The following is a 14,768-nucleotide window of genomic DNA, read 5'->3' as shown; positions in this document are numbered from 1 at the left end:
CTTTGCTGTCTGAGAGAGCCTTGGCCTGGGCAAACCTTCTATGGAAGACACAAAAACTTTTTGTCTTGAGTTAACTTGAGTTTGTGGCTTCCTTTAAAAGGGAATTTGATGTTCCTGCACGCTCTGCTTCTGCTGCCAAGTGCCTCATGTCCATCAAACAGAGTATGAGAACTGTTGCCGATTACGCCATTGAATTCCGTACTCTGGCAGCAGAGGTTGCTTGGAACAATGAGGTCCTTGTGACTGTTTTTTCTCATGGTCTTTTGGATACCATCAAGGATGAGATAGCAGCCCGAGATATACCCACTGAGCTGGAGAAGTTGATCACATTTGCCATGCTCATTGACTCCAGACTCAGAGAAAGAATCTCTTGCAGAAGCCTCCTGTATATTTGTCTCTGAACTTTGCAGTTCCATCCTTAACTTCCTCACCTCCCATGCCTCCTGGTACCGAGTCAGTCTGTGAAGATGAACCCATGGACGCGGGCTTCACGCATCTCTCTGCAGATGAGAGAACCCTTAGGAGGAGGGAGAGATTGTGCCTTTATTGTGACCAGTCTTGTCCTACCCATCCAGGGAACGCCCGGACCTTGAGGTCCTGTTATGGACAGACCTTAGGTGGAGTTGTTTCATCCCCAGTTATCCAGAAGGATAAGCCCCTTGTTTCGGTTACCCTTTCTTGAGCTGAGTTGTCCATCAAGATACAGGCTCTAATTGACTCTGTGGCTGCAGGCCTGTTCATTGATGCTGTCATTGTATCAAAGAGCTTGATTCCGCTGCAGCTGCGTGACACTCCATTTGCCTTGAGGCTCTTGATGGGAGACCTCTACAGCCTGCCCATGGGACTTATGAGACTATTCCATTGTCCATGGCCGTAGGGGCTCTTTACCATGAGATAATCCAATTCCAAGTTATTTGCTCACCTAAGTTTCCGCTGGTTATTGGTTATCCTTGGTTACAGAGGCACAACCCCTCATTTGATTGGCTCCATGCTGAGGTTCTCTCCTGGTCACCACAATGCAGTGAGACATGCTTCCAGAAGGTAGCCAAGGTTCTGTGCACCTCTTCACTCTCCTCCATGTCGGAGAAGTACAGCGATTTTTGCAATGTCTTTGATAGAGGTCAAGCCACTAGTTTGTCTCCACACCAGTCGTATGATTGCTCAATTGACCTTCAACCTGGTGCAATACCCCCTCATGGCCATGTTTACCCACAAGGAGGGTGCTCCTCTATAAATAACAACAGGGCGATCAAAGGTTACCAAAGAATAAGCAAATCTATGGTAGGGGACCATAGATTTGCTTATTCTTTGGTAACTGGTTATTCTAACCAACATTTTTCAGTTAGATTCTCAAGAAACACTGGAATCTATTAAAGAATGATAAAGTATTGGGTCCTGTTCTTCCTGAGAGGAGCACCCTCCTTGTGTCAAAGAATTGCCCCGAATGTGGTAGATCCCCCCCAAAGCCATCTCTTTTTTCCCAACCATGAATGGGTTCTACCCCTGTAGAAAATGTGACATCTGTCAAATCAATTCTTTTAGAGGACTCAGATGTGAAACATTTCAATCGACTCAAAAAAATAAATCATATAACATTGAATAATTTATCACATGCTCTTCTGAGTGTGTGGTATACATGATTCAATGCCCGTACTCTAAACAGTATATTATACATACTAAGAGACCCTTACGTGTCCGTTTGTCCGAGCATATAGGGAATATAAAGCGTGGTTTTAGTAAGCACAATTTATCTAGGCATTATGCTAAATATCACAATAAACAAGGGACATTATTTGTAGTCTTGGATAAACTCCAACCTCATTGGAGGGGTACAAATAAAATTAGAGCCATCTCTAGAATGGAAACCAAATGGATTTTTATTATGCAATCTTACATACCCCATGGTCTCAATGTTGAATGGGGCATTCATTGTTTTATTAATAATTCATAATATTTTTTTTAAATATATATTTTTTTCTTCCTCCTCTTCATTTGGATTTTATGGATTTTTTATATTATAATTTTTACTTAATATTTTTGAGTTTAATATTATGATTGTAAACACAGTGTCTCCTCTTTCTTTCGTTCCCCCTATGCTACGTACCATCAGCTCAGTTTGGATATCCTTTTTGGCCACAAGATGGCAGTAATACTTTTTTTGCATCCCATTCATTCACATAGGATGCAATCAGTTAAAATGGTGTGCTTTCCATGTATCTATCTCCACACATAGAGTTGCCAGTACTCAAGATGGCGCCGTGTAACTATATAAAGTTAATTCGTAATGACAGCGCCACTGGCCACTCCCCAGACGACATCCTATTGTGACGAAACGCGTAGGAAGGAGCCTGTGGCAGTGATGTGATTACGTTTGATATCCAGAGATTGATGGGACTTAGTTGGTAGGCGGACAGAAGCCTGTGGAGACGCCGCAAATTCCGAGACTATTTGTTTACAAATACGCTGCTTGACGATGTTTTATCTTGTAAGTGCAATTCTTTTCTTTTATTAAATCTTGTATAAAATACTATGCTATGTAAGCCTTTTCTGCTTTTGTCTCATGAGCGAAACAGTTATTTCTTTAAGGGTGGAGGCCAATATAGGTTGTCCTGAATTTTTCCCGCTTGGAGAGACTATCTGTATGGTAGTCATTTACTGCTGGTAAGAGGCTTTGATACTCACCTTGGTGCGATTCATCTTGGATTTTGGATCTTTTCACTGCTGTCGTGTTTGGAGCTACTTTTGCACTTTATGGACTGTTTCATTTATTATATAGGGGTACATGGTACCACAATACTCATTCACATAGGGTGGGGGCCGTTATCTGGGGGTCCCCTTATTAAAGGGGCTCCAGGTTTCCGATAAGCCCCCCGCCCACAGACCCCGACAACCAACGGCCAGGGTTGATGGGAAGAGGCCCCTGTCCTCATCAACATGGTGACAAGGTGCTTTGGGCTGGGGACCTCAGCCCCCCTTCCCTAAAGCACCCTGCCATGCCCTGCCATGTTTAGGGCACGCGGTCTGGTATGACTCAGGAGTGGGGGTTGCTCGCTCGTCCCCACCCGCTTTCCTGACCGGCCAGGCTACGTGCTCAGATAAGGTTCTGATATGGATTTTACAGTGTAGGGCTTCCCCTTTAAGTCCATACCAGGTGACGGGGCCAGCGACGTGTCAATCTCGCTGATGGAGGCGGTGACATTTACCTCATGTGCTAGTCCTGGCTACCTGGAGCTGTGTTCAAAATAAACTGACTTTTCTCTGTGAGTGGGCAAGTCCGTTCATTTCAAAAGTCTGGGGGACTCCCACCATAGTCCGGCGGGTATTTCCACCAGACCTAGTCCGGTCGTGTGTGGGCAGTTCCGCTCGTTTGGAAAGTCCAGCGGACCTCCACTGCAAAATCCGATCGGGTTGTCCTCCGGACTAAGTCTACCGGACAGTCCGATCATGTGTACGCGGCATTAGAAGCTCAGACCTAGATATATCGGTCCTTTCCCTGTCAAAAGGCAGATCAATCCAGCAGCATACAAACTTTCACTTCCTGAAAATTACAAAATTCACCCTGTTTTCCATGTTTCTTCACTAAAAAATGCAAGGTTAGATCTTTTTCCTGGTTGTGAGTCAGGTCCACCTGCACCTACTATAATCGACGGTAATGAGGAGTATGAGGTCAAAATAACTGTGGACTGTAGAAAAAGAAGAAAAATGATCCAGTTGTTAATTAGATGGAAAGGTTACAGACCTGAAGACAACTCTTGGGAACCAGAGTCCAAGCTACATGCCGAGAGATTGATACAGGCGTTCTTCCAGGCTCACCCTGAAAAGAAGTTACAGATGGGCATCCAGAGGTTGCCCATTGGTCGGGGCAATGTAAGAGAAGTCCGGTTGACTGATGCGCAATGGTGCACAGGTGCGTACACAGTGTGTGCGCCAAATATAGCATTGCTGGTGCAAGCCCTGATGCACGCGGGTGTGAGCAGGCACACATTTCTGAGTGGTCTTTCAGCTTGTTCCTGTTTACCTATGTTTTTATCTGTTCCAGTCTCCCTGTGTTTGACCCGTCTTCACCTGAATCGTCCCTTGGACTTCCACCTGCCTTCCTGTGACCCCGGCTTGTGCTTGACCCTGCTCCTGCTTCGTGCTTTTGTACCTCGCTGCCCGACTGTGTACCAAACCCGGCCTGTATCCTGTCTTAGCTTCTGCCTCACGTTCCGGTACCTGCTCTGCTCGGCTGTTGATGACCCCCTGGCTTATGTTCCGACCACGCTTCTGTCTGGTCATCCAGGTTCTTGTTCTCTGTGCTTATCCGGTGGTCTGTAGCCATTGGTTTCCTGCCAAGGCCCAGCTGGTGTAACCTGCTACATCGGTCCTCATGCTACTCTGTGACGTTCACTCCCTGTCATCTCTACCAGGGGGTGCAAGAGAAGCCCTCTCTAGAGCTCCGTCTCCACCAAGTACATGACAACACCACTTGGATCCACCAATGAGACTGGCTACCTGTGTTATGGGGGGCTCTGTGTGTGTGCCCTGTTGCCGTGCGGCCATAAATTGCCTCAGCTCCCGGGACTGACTACCTCTCTGGCCCTGGCCCCGATTCACCATACCTTATCTCACTGAATTATCATTCAGGACTGGTACATTTGCCTTTTCCTGCTATGTTTATGTTTAATACTACATGAGTTTAATCATATTTATCCTTCATAGATACTCTTGAACTTCTGCTCCTGATGAATGTTTATACACAAAACACGTCGGACACTATAGGATGCAGATACATGCCTGCCCCAGCATTTACTTCAGTTCACCATTTACATAAATCATGTTTATACTATTTCATATTACCTACTTCCATTGCAATATGCCACCCATATGATGATTGTACATACTGTATATGAATTTACAGGGTTTATCTACCAACTTTTTTATAGCATGTGTTGCCAAGTCGATATATATTCATGTATCCTTGATGTTTATTGTACATGCAGATGTATGTGTTTTATGCACATGATTTATACTTTTTGTACTATTTTATGTATTTTTACATCTTTGCATGTTATTAAATATGTTTTTCCATTAATTTCCTCCTCAATGTCATAAGTTTCATTTAAAGTCCCAAATTCCTCTTTTTTATATTACTTGAACCCAGGATGGAGGCACATATCATATGTGCTTCATCTAAAGTCCCAAAATCCCCCCCTTTTTAATTATCGTAATATTGGAATATATGACTGATAAAGCCAATAAACTGTCTTTTATTTAAGGATAGCAATCACATGAAGCAATTTATTCCATAGTTTTTTGGATCCTTTTAAAATCAGAATAACAGAATTACCCTGGAATGTTTGGCCTTCGTACAGACACAGAAGACGGCACACAGGTTAAAATGGCAATTAAAGGCTAATTTCCCTAATTTGTTGCTTTTTAAGTCTATATATGTATATAAATAGTCAATAAGTCTATTAGCCCTCACATGGATTCACTAAGCAGGCTAGACACTGAGCCATGAGGAGGTAGAAAAGAACAGTCAAAAGACCTGCGTAACAAGGTAACGAAGCTTTACAAAGATGCAAAAAGATATTCAAGGCTTTGGATATCTTTTTATATGCCAGTCAGTACTGTTTAATCACTTATTAAGAAGTGAAAAAATGAGGTGCTCTTTCGATGCCAAGCCAAGGTCAGGTAGGCCAAGAAAGACTGCAGCCACAACTGGCAGAAGAATTGCTCAGGTTACAAAGAAAAACACACAGGTAACTTCAGGAGAAATACAGGGTGCTCTCCAAAAAGACAGTGTGGTTGTTTTTAAGGAGCACAATTCAACGGTACTTGAACAAAAAAGAGCTGCATGGTTGAGCTACCAGAAGGAAGCCTTTACTGTACCAATGCCACAAAAAAGCTAATGAGGTAAGCCAAGGTGTTGGGCATATTGTAACCAGGCTTTTTTGTGGAACTTGTACAGTAAATGCCGCACCATCTTTTACCAGAGCAGCGTGCATTTCTCCAGAGGTTACCTGTGGGTTTCTCTTTGTATCCCGGACAGTTCCTATGGCAGTTGTGGTTGAAATCTTTCTTGATCCACCTGACCTTGGGTTGGTATCAAGAGATCCCCAAATGTTCAACTTCTTCTTAAGTGATTGAACAGTACTGACTGGGATATTCAAGGCTTTGGATATCTTTTTATATCCTTTTCCATCTTTTTAAAGTTTCATTAACTTGTTATGCAGGTCTTTTGATTGTTCTTTTGTACCTCCTCATGGCTCAGTGTCTAGCCTGCTTAGTGCATCCATGTGAGAGCTAACACAAAGCCACAAATGTGGGAAATGAACCTTTAATTGCCATTTTAAACTGTGTGTGCCACCTTCTATGTCTGTAACAAGGCAACACATTCCAGGGTATATAAACCTTTGATCAGGGTTGTTTGGGTGATTTCTGTTATTATTTAAAAAGGATCTAAAAAACTATGTAATAATAAATGGCTTCATGTGATTGCTATCCTTAAATAAAAGACAGTTTTTTGGCATGATCAGTCAAAGTTTTAATATTAATGCCAAAATTTCGCAATTTGTCAGGGTATGCAAACTTTTGAGCACAACTGTATATACTGAATGGATGACAGCAGCAGTTTGTATTCATTCCTGTGACCTCATGTATGACATCTTGGATTTTCCCATATGAGTAATTTTACTCTCTGTAATTGGGGTCAATTAAGTCTGGTGAGTGTATTGTGTGTCTGCATGCGGTTGGAGAGGAACACTTCCTGTACTCACTGAGGATGTTACTAACGTGTGGGAGCTATACATGGACTTCACAATTTATATGCATCTGTTATAATTTAAATGAAGATTTATGTGTTTATTCAGTATGGTGATATGTAATTTATGATATAAGAGCGCAGTTCTTTTGTTTCTTTTCAAGAGGACCTGTGATGTTATTATGGACAGGATTGGGGTAAGGGGATTCTATACTGATCAATCAATTTACCCCTCATTGTTCTCTAAATTTCTAATAACAGAAAATAACATGGATAGAAAAATGATAATTAGAAACATTTAAAAAATGTGTAACAAAAACTGAAATGTAGGTTTGGATTGTATGATTGTCTAACACTTTACTCCCATACTTTTGCAGATGGTGAATCTACATTTGTCATCTCAGGTAAGATACTTATCATACAATGCAATTTCATTAAGAAAAAAAAATACTATCATGACTTCAAATATGTCCACGCGATTTGTTTGTTTGTTTGTTTTTTTGTTCACATTTTCAACTGCCATCTATTAATAGATGCATTTTTCAAAGTTAACAAAAGTATCAAAGATAATGAAACCAAATAGATAGCTACATTATAACGAGGGAGATAGACAGACAGACAATATATAGAAATACAAAGAAAGAGAAAGATATGGGCACTACCCATCAACCCAAAGAAAACAAAAATTGCAGTGTTCCAAAAGAAGAACACTAAATGAGTTCTTCCTTTACATTAACTACTTCCCCCCATAGTACCCGTACCATGATGTACCAGTATGTCACTTTGTACATGCACACTGGCACACCCACTGGGGTAAAATAAAAACGTGTGAAAAATGAAATACCTGATTCCCCCTGTGACTGACAGATCCGATCCCACACTCCGATTGAGTGCTTCCGTCAGTATATCCCGCTTCCTCCAATTCGACTATCAGAGAGATATATTCTCATAGCTGCATTGAATACAAGTCTAGCTGAAAATAGCTTGTAGAATCTTGAATCCTTTATTGGACAGAATACGGCCTTTTATACACATTTTACACAAGGGGGTCGATAACGAGGTAAGGCTGCTCATGGATATTCCCCCCTCCCCTATAGCCACAACTTAAAAGACAATTACACAATTAACATGTTAATTAACCCAGCACTTAAAGCAGCCTAGGTGACCAGACAGTCCGTCTCCGGAGGTCAATGTAATCAGCTCTTTCAAGGATTGTGTATTCAGAATTAACAACCTAAGAATAGTCTTTGCATATATCCTGGGAGATACTGTGGATAAATATTACTTACTTACATTTTAAGTAATCCAAGATATATTTTCTCACTCACCCTGTACTAGGATGTCTCAGGGTGACTTAGACATAAGAGTTGTATGGGGAGCTGAAACATGGGTTTCCCAACCTTTCCAAGGGATTCTGGGTTCCATGTGCCCTCCCGTCACACCCCCCAGAGAAGTACAGTGACACTAAACTACTCTGATAACGGGATGTAAAAAAAAATTGTTTAAGAAAATGGAATTTTACACATACTGTCACCAGTCAGTATCCCTGATCACATCCCCACCAGTCATATGATGGCGCTGTATTACACTGGTGACAGTATGTAAAAAAAAAAAAAAAAAAGTGGAAAAAAATTATTTAATTTCTTTGCTTTCCAAAAAATTATAACTTCAAAAAAACTTGTCCTGCCTCTTACTAAATGCCCCAGACTGTTTAGTTTGCAAAAAGGTCATTTGAGGGATATTTGTACCGTCCTGCCATTTTAAGGTCCTCAAGAAATGAGATCCATCAGTATATCAGGACTGATCAATTTTCAGATATATATCATACAGTAGTTTGTAGACACTATAACTTTCACACAAACCAATTCTACTGTACACTTAGCTCCATTTGTGTGAAAAAAATTATATCAATTTTATTTGGGCACAGCGTCGCATTACCGCGCAATTGTCAGTTAAAGTAGGGCAGGGCTAAATAGAAAAAAATGGCCTGGGTTCTCACCAAGAGCCTCAGGCCCTGTACTTTTGATCGGGACCCAGATCTCCTGATTCCAGGTCACCTGATTGCTGTAATAGCCTCTGATTGGCTACCACAGGGATCAGTCACTGTGAAGCCCGTCCCTGTGTTTTTTTTTTTCTTTCTGTGAATGGAGAGGATAAATTTAATGGAATGGATACATTGTATCTCTCTCTTTCCTTGAAGAAAGGGTACTGTCATACCCTCCATACTCCTCTCCTGTACATACTGCCCACTGTCATACCCTCCACTAGGGATGAGCCGAACACCCCCCTGTTCGGTTCGCACCAGAACCCGAGAACAGACCTAAACTTCGTGTGAACTTTAGAACCCTATTAAAGTCTATGGGACTCGAACATTCACAATCTAAAGTGCTAATTTTAAAGGCTAATATGCAGGTTACTGTCCTAAAAAGTGTTTGGGGACCCGGGTCCTGCCCCAGGGGACATGGATCAATGCAAAAAAAAGTTTTAAAAACGGCCGTTTTTTCAGGAGCAGTGATTTTAATGATTAAAGTGAAACAATAAAAGTGTAATATTCCTTTAAATTTCGTAGCTGGGGGGTATCTATAGTATGCCTGTAAAGGGGCGCATGTTTCTGGTGTTTAGAACTGTCCCTGCACAAAGTGTCATTTGTGCAGGAAAAAAAGTCTTTTAAAATCACTTGCGGCTAAATTGTCGGCTCCCCGTAATACAGAGAACACTCAATGAGTGTTCTCTATATTAGCCGACAATTCATTCATTCATTCATTGATAAAAAAAAAAAAGCGTGGGGGTTCCCCTAAATTCAATTACCAGGCCCTTCAGATCTGACATGGCTATTAAGGGGAACCCTGTGTCAAATTTAAAAAAAAATTGACGTGGGGGTCCCCCTAAATATCCATACCAGACCCTTCAGGTCTGATATGGATATTAAGGGGAACCCCGCATCAAATTTAAAAAATAATTGACGTGGGGGTCCCCCTAAAAATCCATACCAGACCCTTTATCCGAGCACGCAACCTGGCAGGCCGCAGGAAAAGAGGGGGGGACGAGAGAGCGCCCCCCCTCCCTCCTGAACCGTACCAGGCCACATACCCTCAACATTGGAAGGATGCTTTGGGGGTCTGTGACCCCTCAAAGCACCTTTTCCCCATGTTGATGAGGACAAGGGCCTCATCCTCACAACCCTGGCTGGTGGTTGTGAGGGTCTGCGGGCGGGGGGCTTATCCGAATCTGGAAGCCCCCTTTAACAAGGGGACCCACAGATCCCAGCCCCCCCCCCCCTGTTTGAAATGGTAAGGGGGTACAAAAGTACCCCTACCATTTCACAAAGAAAGTGTAAAAATGGTTTAATAAGACAAACACACTTTTGAAAAATTCCTTTATTAAAAAAAAAAAAAAAAAAAAAAAAAAAAAAAAGATTCCAGCGGTGCTAATCCACTCTTGCTATCCAGCGACGGATCTCCGGGGTCCAGTGATGAATGATCATATCCAGCGACGGGGGATCTCTCAGTCCAGCGCTGTCCATACATCCCTCTTCTGTCTCCACTGCGGAGACTGCGGAGATCCCAGCGCTGACGTTTCTTATATAAGGAGGGCGGGGCCACCCGTCACCTGACCCTGCCCCTCTGACGCTGGAGAGGGAAGCCAGGGGTTCCCCAGTGACGTGTGGGTGACCCTGCCCCCTCTGATGTAACGCAGGTTTCCGTTACATCAGAGGGGGAGGGGTCACACACACGTCACTGGGGAACTCCTGGCTTCCCTCTGAAGGGCCTGGTTATTGAATTTAGGGGAACCCCCACGCTTTTTTTTTTTTTTATATCAATGAATGAATGAATTGTTGGCTAATAGAGAGAACACTCATTGAGTGTTCTCTGTATTACGGGGAGCCAACAATTTAGCCGCAAGTGATGTTAAAAGACTTTTTTTCCGGCACAAATGACACTTTGTGCAGGGACAGTTCTAAGCACCAGAAACATGCGCCCCTTCACAGGCATACTATAGATACTCCCCAGCTACGAAATTTAAAGGAATATTACACTTTTATTGTTTCACTTTAATCATTATTAAAATCACTGCTCCTGAAAAAACGGCCGTTTTTAAAACTTTTTTTTGCATGTCCCCTGGGGCAGGACCCAGGTCCCCAAACACTTTTTAGGACAGTAACTTGCCTATTACCCTTTAAAATGAGCACTTTAGATTTCTCCCATAGACTTGTATAGGGTGTTTCGAATTTGCTGCGAACAGCCCAAATTGTTCACTGTTGGCTGAACAGGCGAACAGGCAATGTTCGAGTAGAACATGAGTTCAACTCGAACTCGAAGCTCATCCCTACCCTCCACACTCCTCTCCTGTACATACTTTCCACTGTCATACCCACCACACTCCTCTCCTATACATACTGCCCACTGTCATACCCTCCACAATCCTCTCCAGTACATAGTGTCCACTGTCATACCCTCCACACTCCTCTCCTGTACATACTGCCAACTGTCATCCCCTCCATACTTCTCTCCTGTACATTGTGCTCACTGTCATACCCCCCACACTCCTCTCCTGTACATACTGCCAACTGTCATCCCCCCATACTCCTCTCCCATACATAGTGTCCACTGCCATACCCCAAACTCCTCTGCTGTACATACTGCCCAATGTTATATCTTCCACATTCCTCTCGCTCACCTGCACATACTTTTCACTTTTATACCCTTCATACTCCCCCCCCCCCCCATGCCTCTTACCCACAAAAACAGATCCTAAAAATTATATTGAATATCCTCAATGTTACCAGCTCTAGAATGGGCACACTTTTGTTAGTTCAACTAAAGGAAATCTTCTCAGTCCTCATATTTGTTCTGCCCATTATTAGTACTCATTTAATTTTGTGATTACTACTGTGATGTATAGTGGAACATAGGGGATCTCAGCTACTCTAAATATACCACTGGTAAAAAAAAGTGTCCCTGAAAATATTTTTGAAATGTTGGCAAGTATACACTTGGACACTGCACAAGGGCCACCGGGTCAGTAGGGATATAAATTATCGGGTGGGAGGAGTAACTGGGAGTGATATCTTTTGGAGTCGGGTCTGTCATCTACAGGTTGGGAAATGGTCACCTGTGATATAAGTTGAAGGGAGGTAGATAACATGGGAAGTGGTTGGGGAGTGATCTGGTTGGTGGGGAGTGTGAAATGGATGATGTGTTTCAAGTTTCTTTCACATTTGCGGTAATGTTTACTACCCTCTGAAAAGTGATCTGTGGTGGATTGCTTTTCAACGAGTGGTATAGGAGCAGCTGACAGGCATTCATGAGGTGCTATACTTTATAAAAAGCCCCACCAAAATCCTCAGCACCAGGCCCATGATGCTCTGAATTCGGCCCTGGCCAGGAGGGCTAATGAGAGAGACACCTGCATCCAGACGGGCTGGTGCTGGGATCAGTAGCCTCAGGGATGGAAGCTGGACACTGACATTTGCTACACAGACAAGGGGCCCATGGTCCCTGCCTGTAAAGGGCCTTTGCTTTATGTGACTGATGCCATTTGTAAGATCAACTACCAGGGTGCCAGCTGGGTCCATGATTTTTGTTCTGCAAGCGAGTGCTGGAGGAAGAAAAGGTGTACATAGACTGTATACAGGAAAGTTGTCCCTGAAGAGTTTGCTTAAGTCAAGTGGGCATCCCATAATACCCCCTAACCCCATCCAAGTGAATTAACCCCTAATAAAACACAAAATTGCTGGACTGTTTTCCTGACTCAAGTGTGCCTGTGAAATCTCAGTGTGCCTGGCTGTGCAGGGCGGGGGATCCCATTTCATCAGCTGTTGCTTCGTGGGGTAGCGCTACACATGTTATACCCTAAATATTGGTGTAACATGTTAATAAAAGTGAACTTATCCTTTAACTACGTAACTATTGTAGCGGGTGCCGACCCCCCCACTAATCCCTCCACTGCCGCCAGACACAGGCAGAGCCACAACTGCGGTGGATTTCCTCTCCCTCTCTCTTCTCTCGGGGGTGGCGCTACACTATGAAGTGCTCACACTATAAGACAATGTTCTAAACACATACTGAATCTATGTTATAAGGTGGCGATCTGCCTTCATTCTGAATGCTTTTCAGTGGACTGCACATCTTAAAGTCTTGTGTCTATATATGATGCTTTTCTAAACATTCAGAAATATTCCCTAGAAACAAAAAAATGGAATTCACAAATATACACATACAATTACTGTAGCTGCTGACTTTTTAGTATAGGACACTTACCTGTCCAGGGATCCAGCGATGTCCTCACCTGAGCTGGCTCTTCAGTCGTCTTCGGGTCCAGGCACTGCCACGTTTACTTTGGGAAGCCGGCTGTGACTGATTGCAGCTTCACAGTCAGCTTCCCCCTGCACATGCATAAGCCACACTGCACCTTGTGAATGGTCCTGCAGCTTTCTGGGACCTGGGACATGTCCCAGAGGGCTTTGGGGGAGGGGGGCTGAACTGCCCCTTGGATTGCCATGGTGATCTGACCTGAAGTGGGAGTGGGTACCTGTCAAAACTGGGTACCCACTTCCCCCTAAAGGGGGAGGGGGTAAGAGGCAGACAAGTGGAACTTCCCCTTTTGGGTGAAGTTCTGCTTTAATATTAAAGTTGGAACTTTCTTTACAAAAAGCTCCCTTCCCTGTAGAGTGTATTAATGTTCTTTTCTAGGGAATATATAAAGTTTGATGGTTTGCTGGATGTACCTTGTTCCTACTCTTCTGTATACAGTATAGATTTTCAGATACAAAACTATGTGGATTTTTGTTAATTGAAAGTGCAGCCAGGTGCTGGCTAAATTGCCTGTGTCATTGGGGGGATGTTCTACAACATCAGTCACAGTGAGTCTGTTCCCTCTAGTGCTCAGCTTGGATACTGAATTGTCATCTCCTGAATGCAGATCAGGTGAGATCCGAAAGAAGAGCAAAGGATCGTGGAGCATGTAGTCCATGTAGTCCAGTTTACACTAGGATCAGAACATTGTAGACTACAAGTTCCACCCAGCTGGAGAGCAAGCTGGGAGAGGATATTTATAGACTGGGCTGGGGAGTAGTGATGGCCGAACGGTTCGCCCGGCGGTCGTTTCGCGGCGAATTTCCGACATTCGCGGTCCGCACGTTCGAACGCCTTTTTCCGTCGTTCGCCGCGGCGGACTTACGTGTTTAATGTATACAAGAACTTTAACCTTTGGTGACACGTTTATCATGTGATACAGGACAGCCAATTGAGACATGACAGCACATGGACACTTGTACATTCCCCCTAACCTATAAATACACCCGATCCGGTGGCCATTTTACATTCTTTCTTCTGTTAAGATAGGGACAGGTTCCTGTGTGGAGTAGGGAGAGATAAACCACTAGCTATTTGGTACACAAAAGTTCTTTTCAGGACTGGTATAGGTGTTAGGTGTTGATAGGTTTGCTGTGCTGCTGATTCTTGCAGCAGCCTGAGTGTCTTTTGTTAGTTTAGAGAAAGGGAAAGGACGGTGTATGCTACAGGGACAGCCAGATTAGTCTTTCATCATCATCATCATCATCATCATCATTAGCTGTTACTATCAAGGTCCACAAAAGAGCTGTTCCAGTAACCACTAATCGTTCTCTTTTTTTGCCAATTTGTATAGGGACAGGAAGGAAGCAGTGTTGTCAGGCAGTGAGGGTAATTTTAAAGACTTGCTGTTATTATTAGTTCCACAAAGGTTCTTTTCAGGACTGGTATCAGTGGTACAGTAATAGGCTTGTACATGTATAATATTCTTTCTTCCAAATATAGAAAGGATATTATACTTGACTGCTGCCCTTCTGCTGCAGTCTGCTAAACATTCACAACTCACTTGTTCCACAAAAGTTCTTATAAGGACTGGTAACTTGGTATAGGGTGCTACGGTACATAGGCTTGAGTGCGGTACAGTCTGCTGTTCTGTAAGGACCGCTATCGGTCCACAATAGATAGGGTTGACGTGCACCACTGCTGACCGCTGCCCTATACTGCAGCAGTCC

The 14,768-nt window shown here is 43.3% G+C and overlaps 1 protein-coding gene across 1 annotated transcript in view; it reads left to right on the top strand.

The window, feature by feature from the left end:
* LOC143962431 (uncharacterized) overlaps positions 1-14,768 on the top strand; it is a 134,531-nt gene that overhangs the window by 55,238 nt on the left and 64,525 nt on the right. Inside the window, exon 5 of the mRNA XM_077471707.1 lies at positions 7,123-7,149. Coding sequence (XP_077327833.1) covers positions 7,123-7,149 — 27 coding nt within the window. The remainder of the gene's footprint in view (positions 1-7,122; positions 7,150-14,768) is intronic.

The sequence above is a fragment of the Lithobates pipiens genome, unplaced genomic scaffold (genome assembly GCF_037356315.1).
Source record: "Lithobates pipiens isolate NorthernLeopardFrog02 unplaced genomic scaffold, aLitPip1_a1.2 Scaffold_8, whole genome shotgun sequence".
Taxonomy (NCBI): Eukaryota; Metazoa; Chordata; class Amphibia; order Anura; family Ranidae; genus Lithobates; species Lithobates pipiens.
The sequence above is the reverse complement of the archived record's forward strand: the minus strand, read 5'-3'. Positions and strand labels throughout refer to the sequence as shown.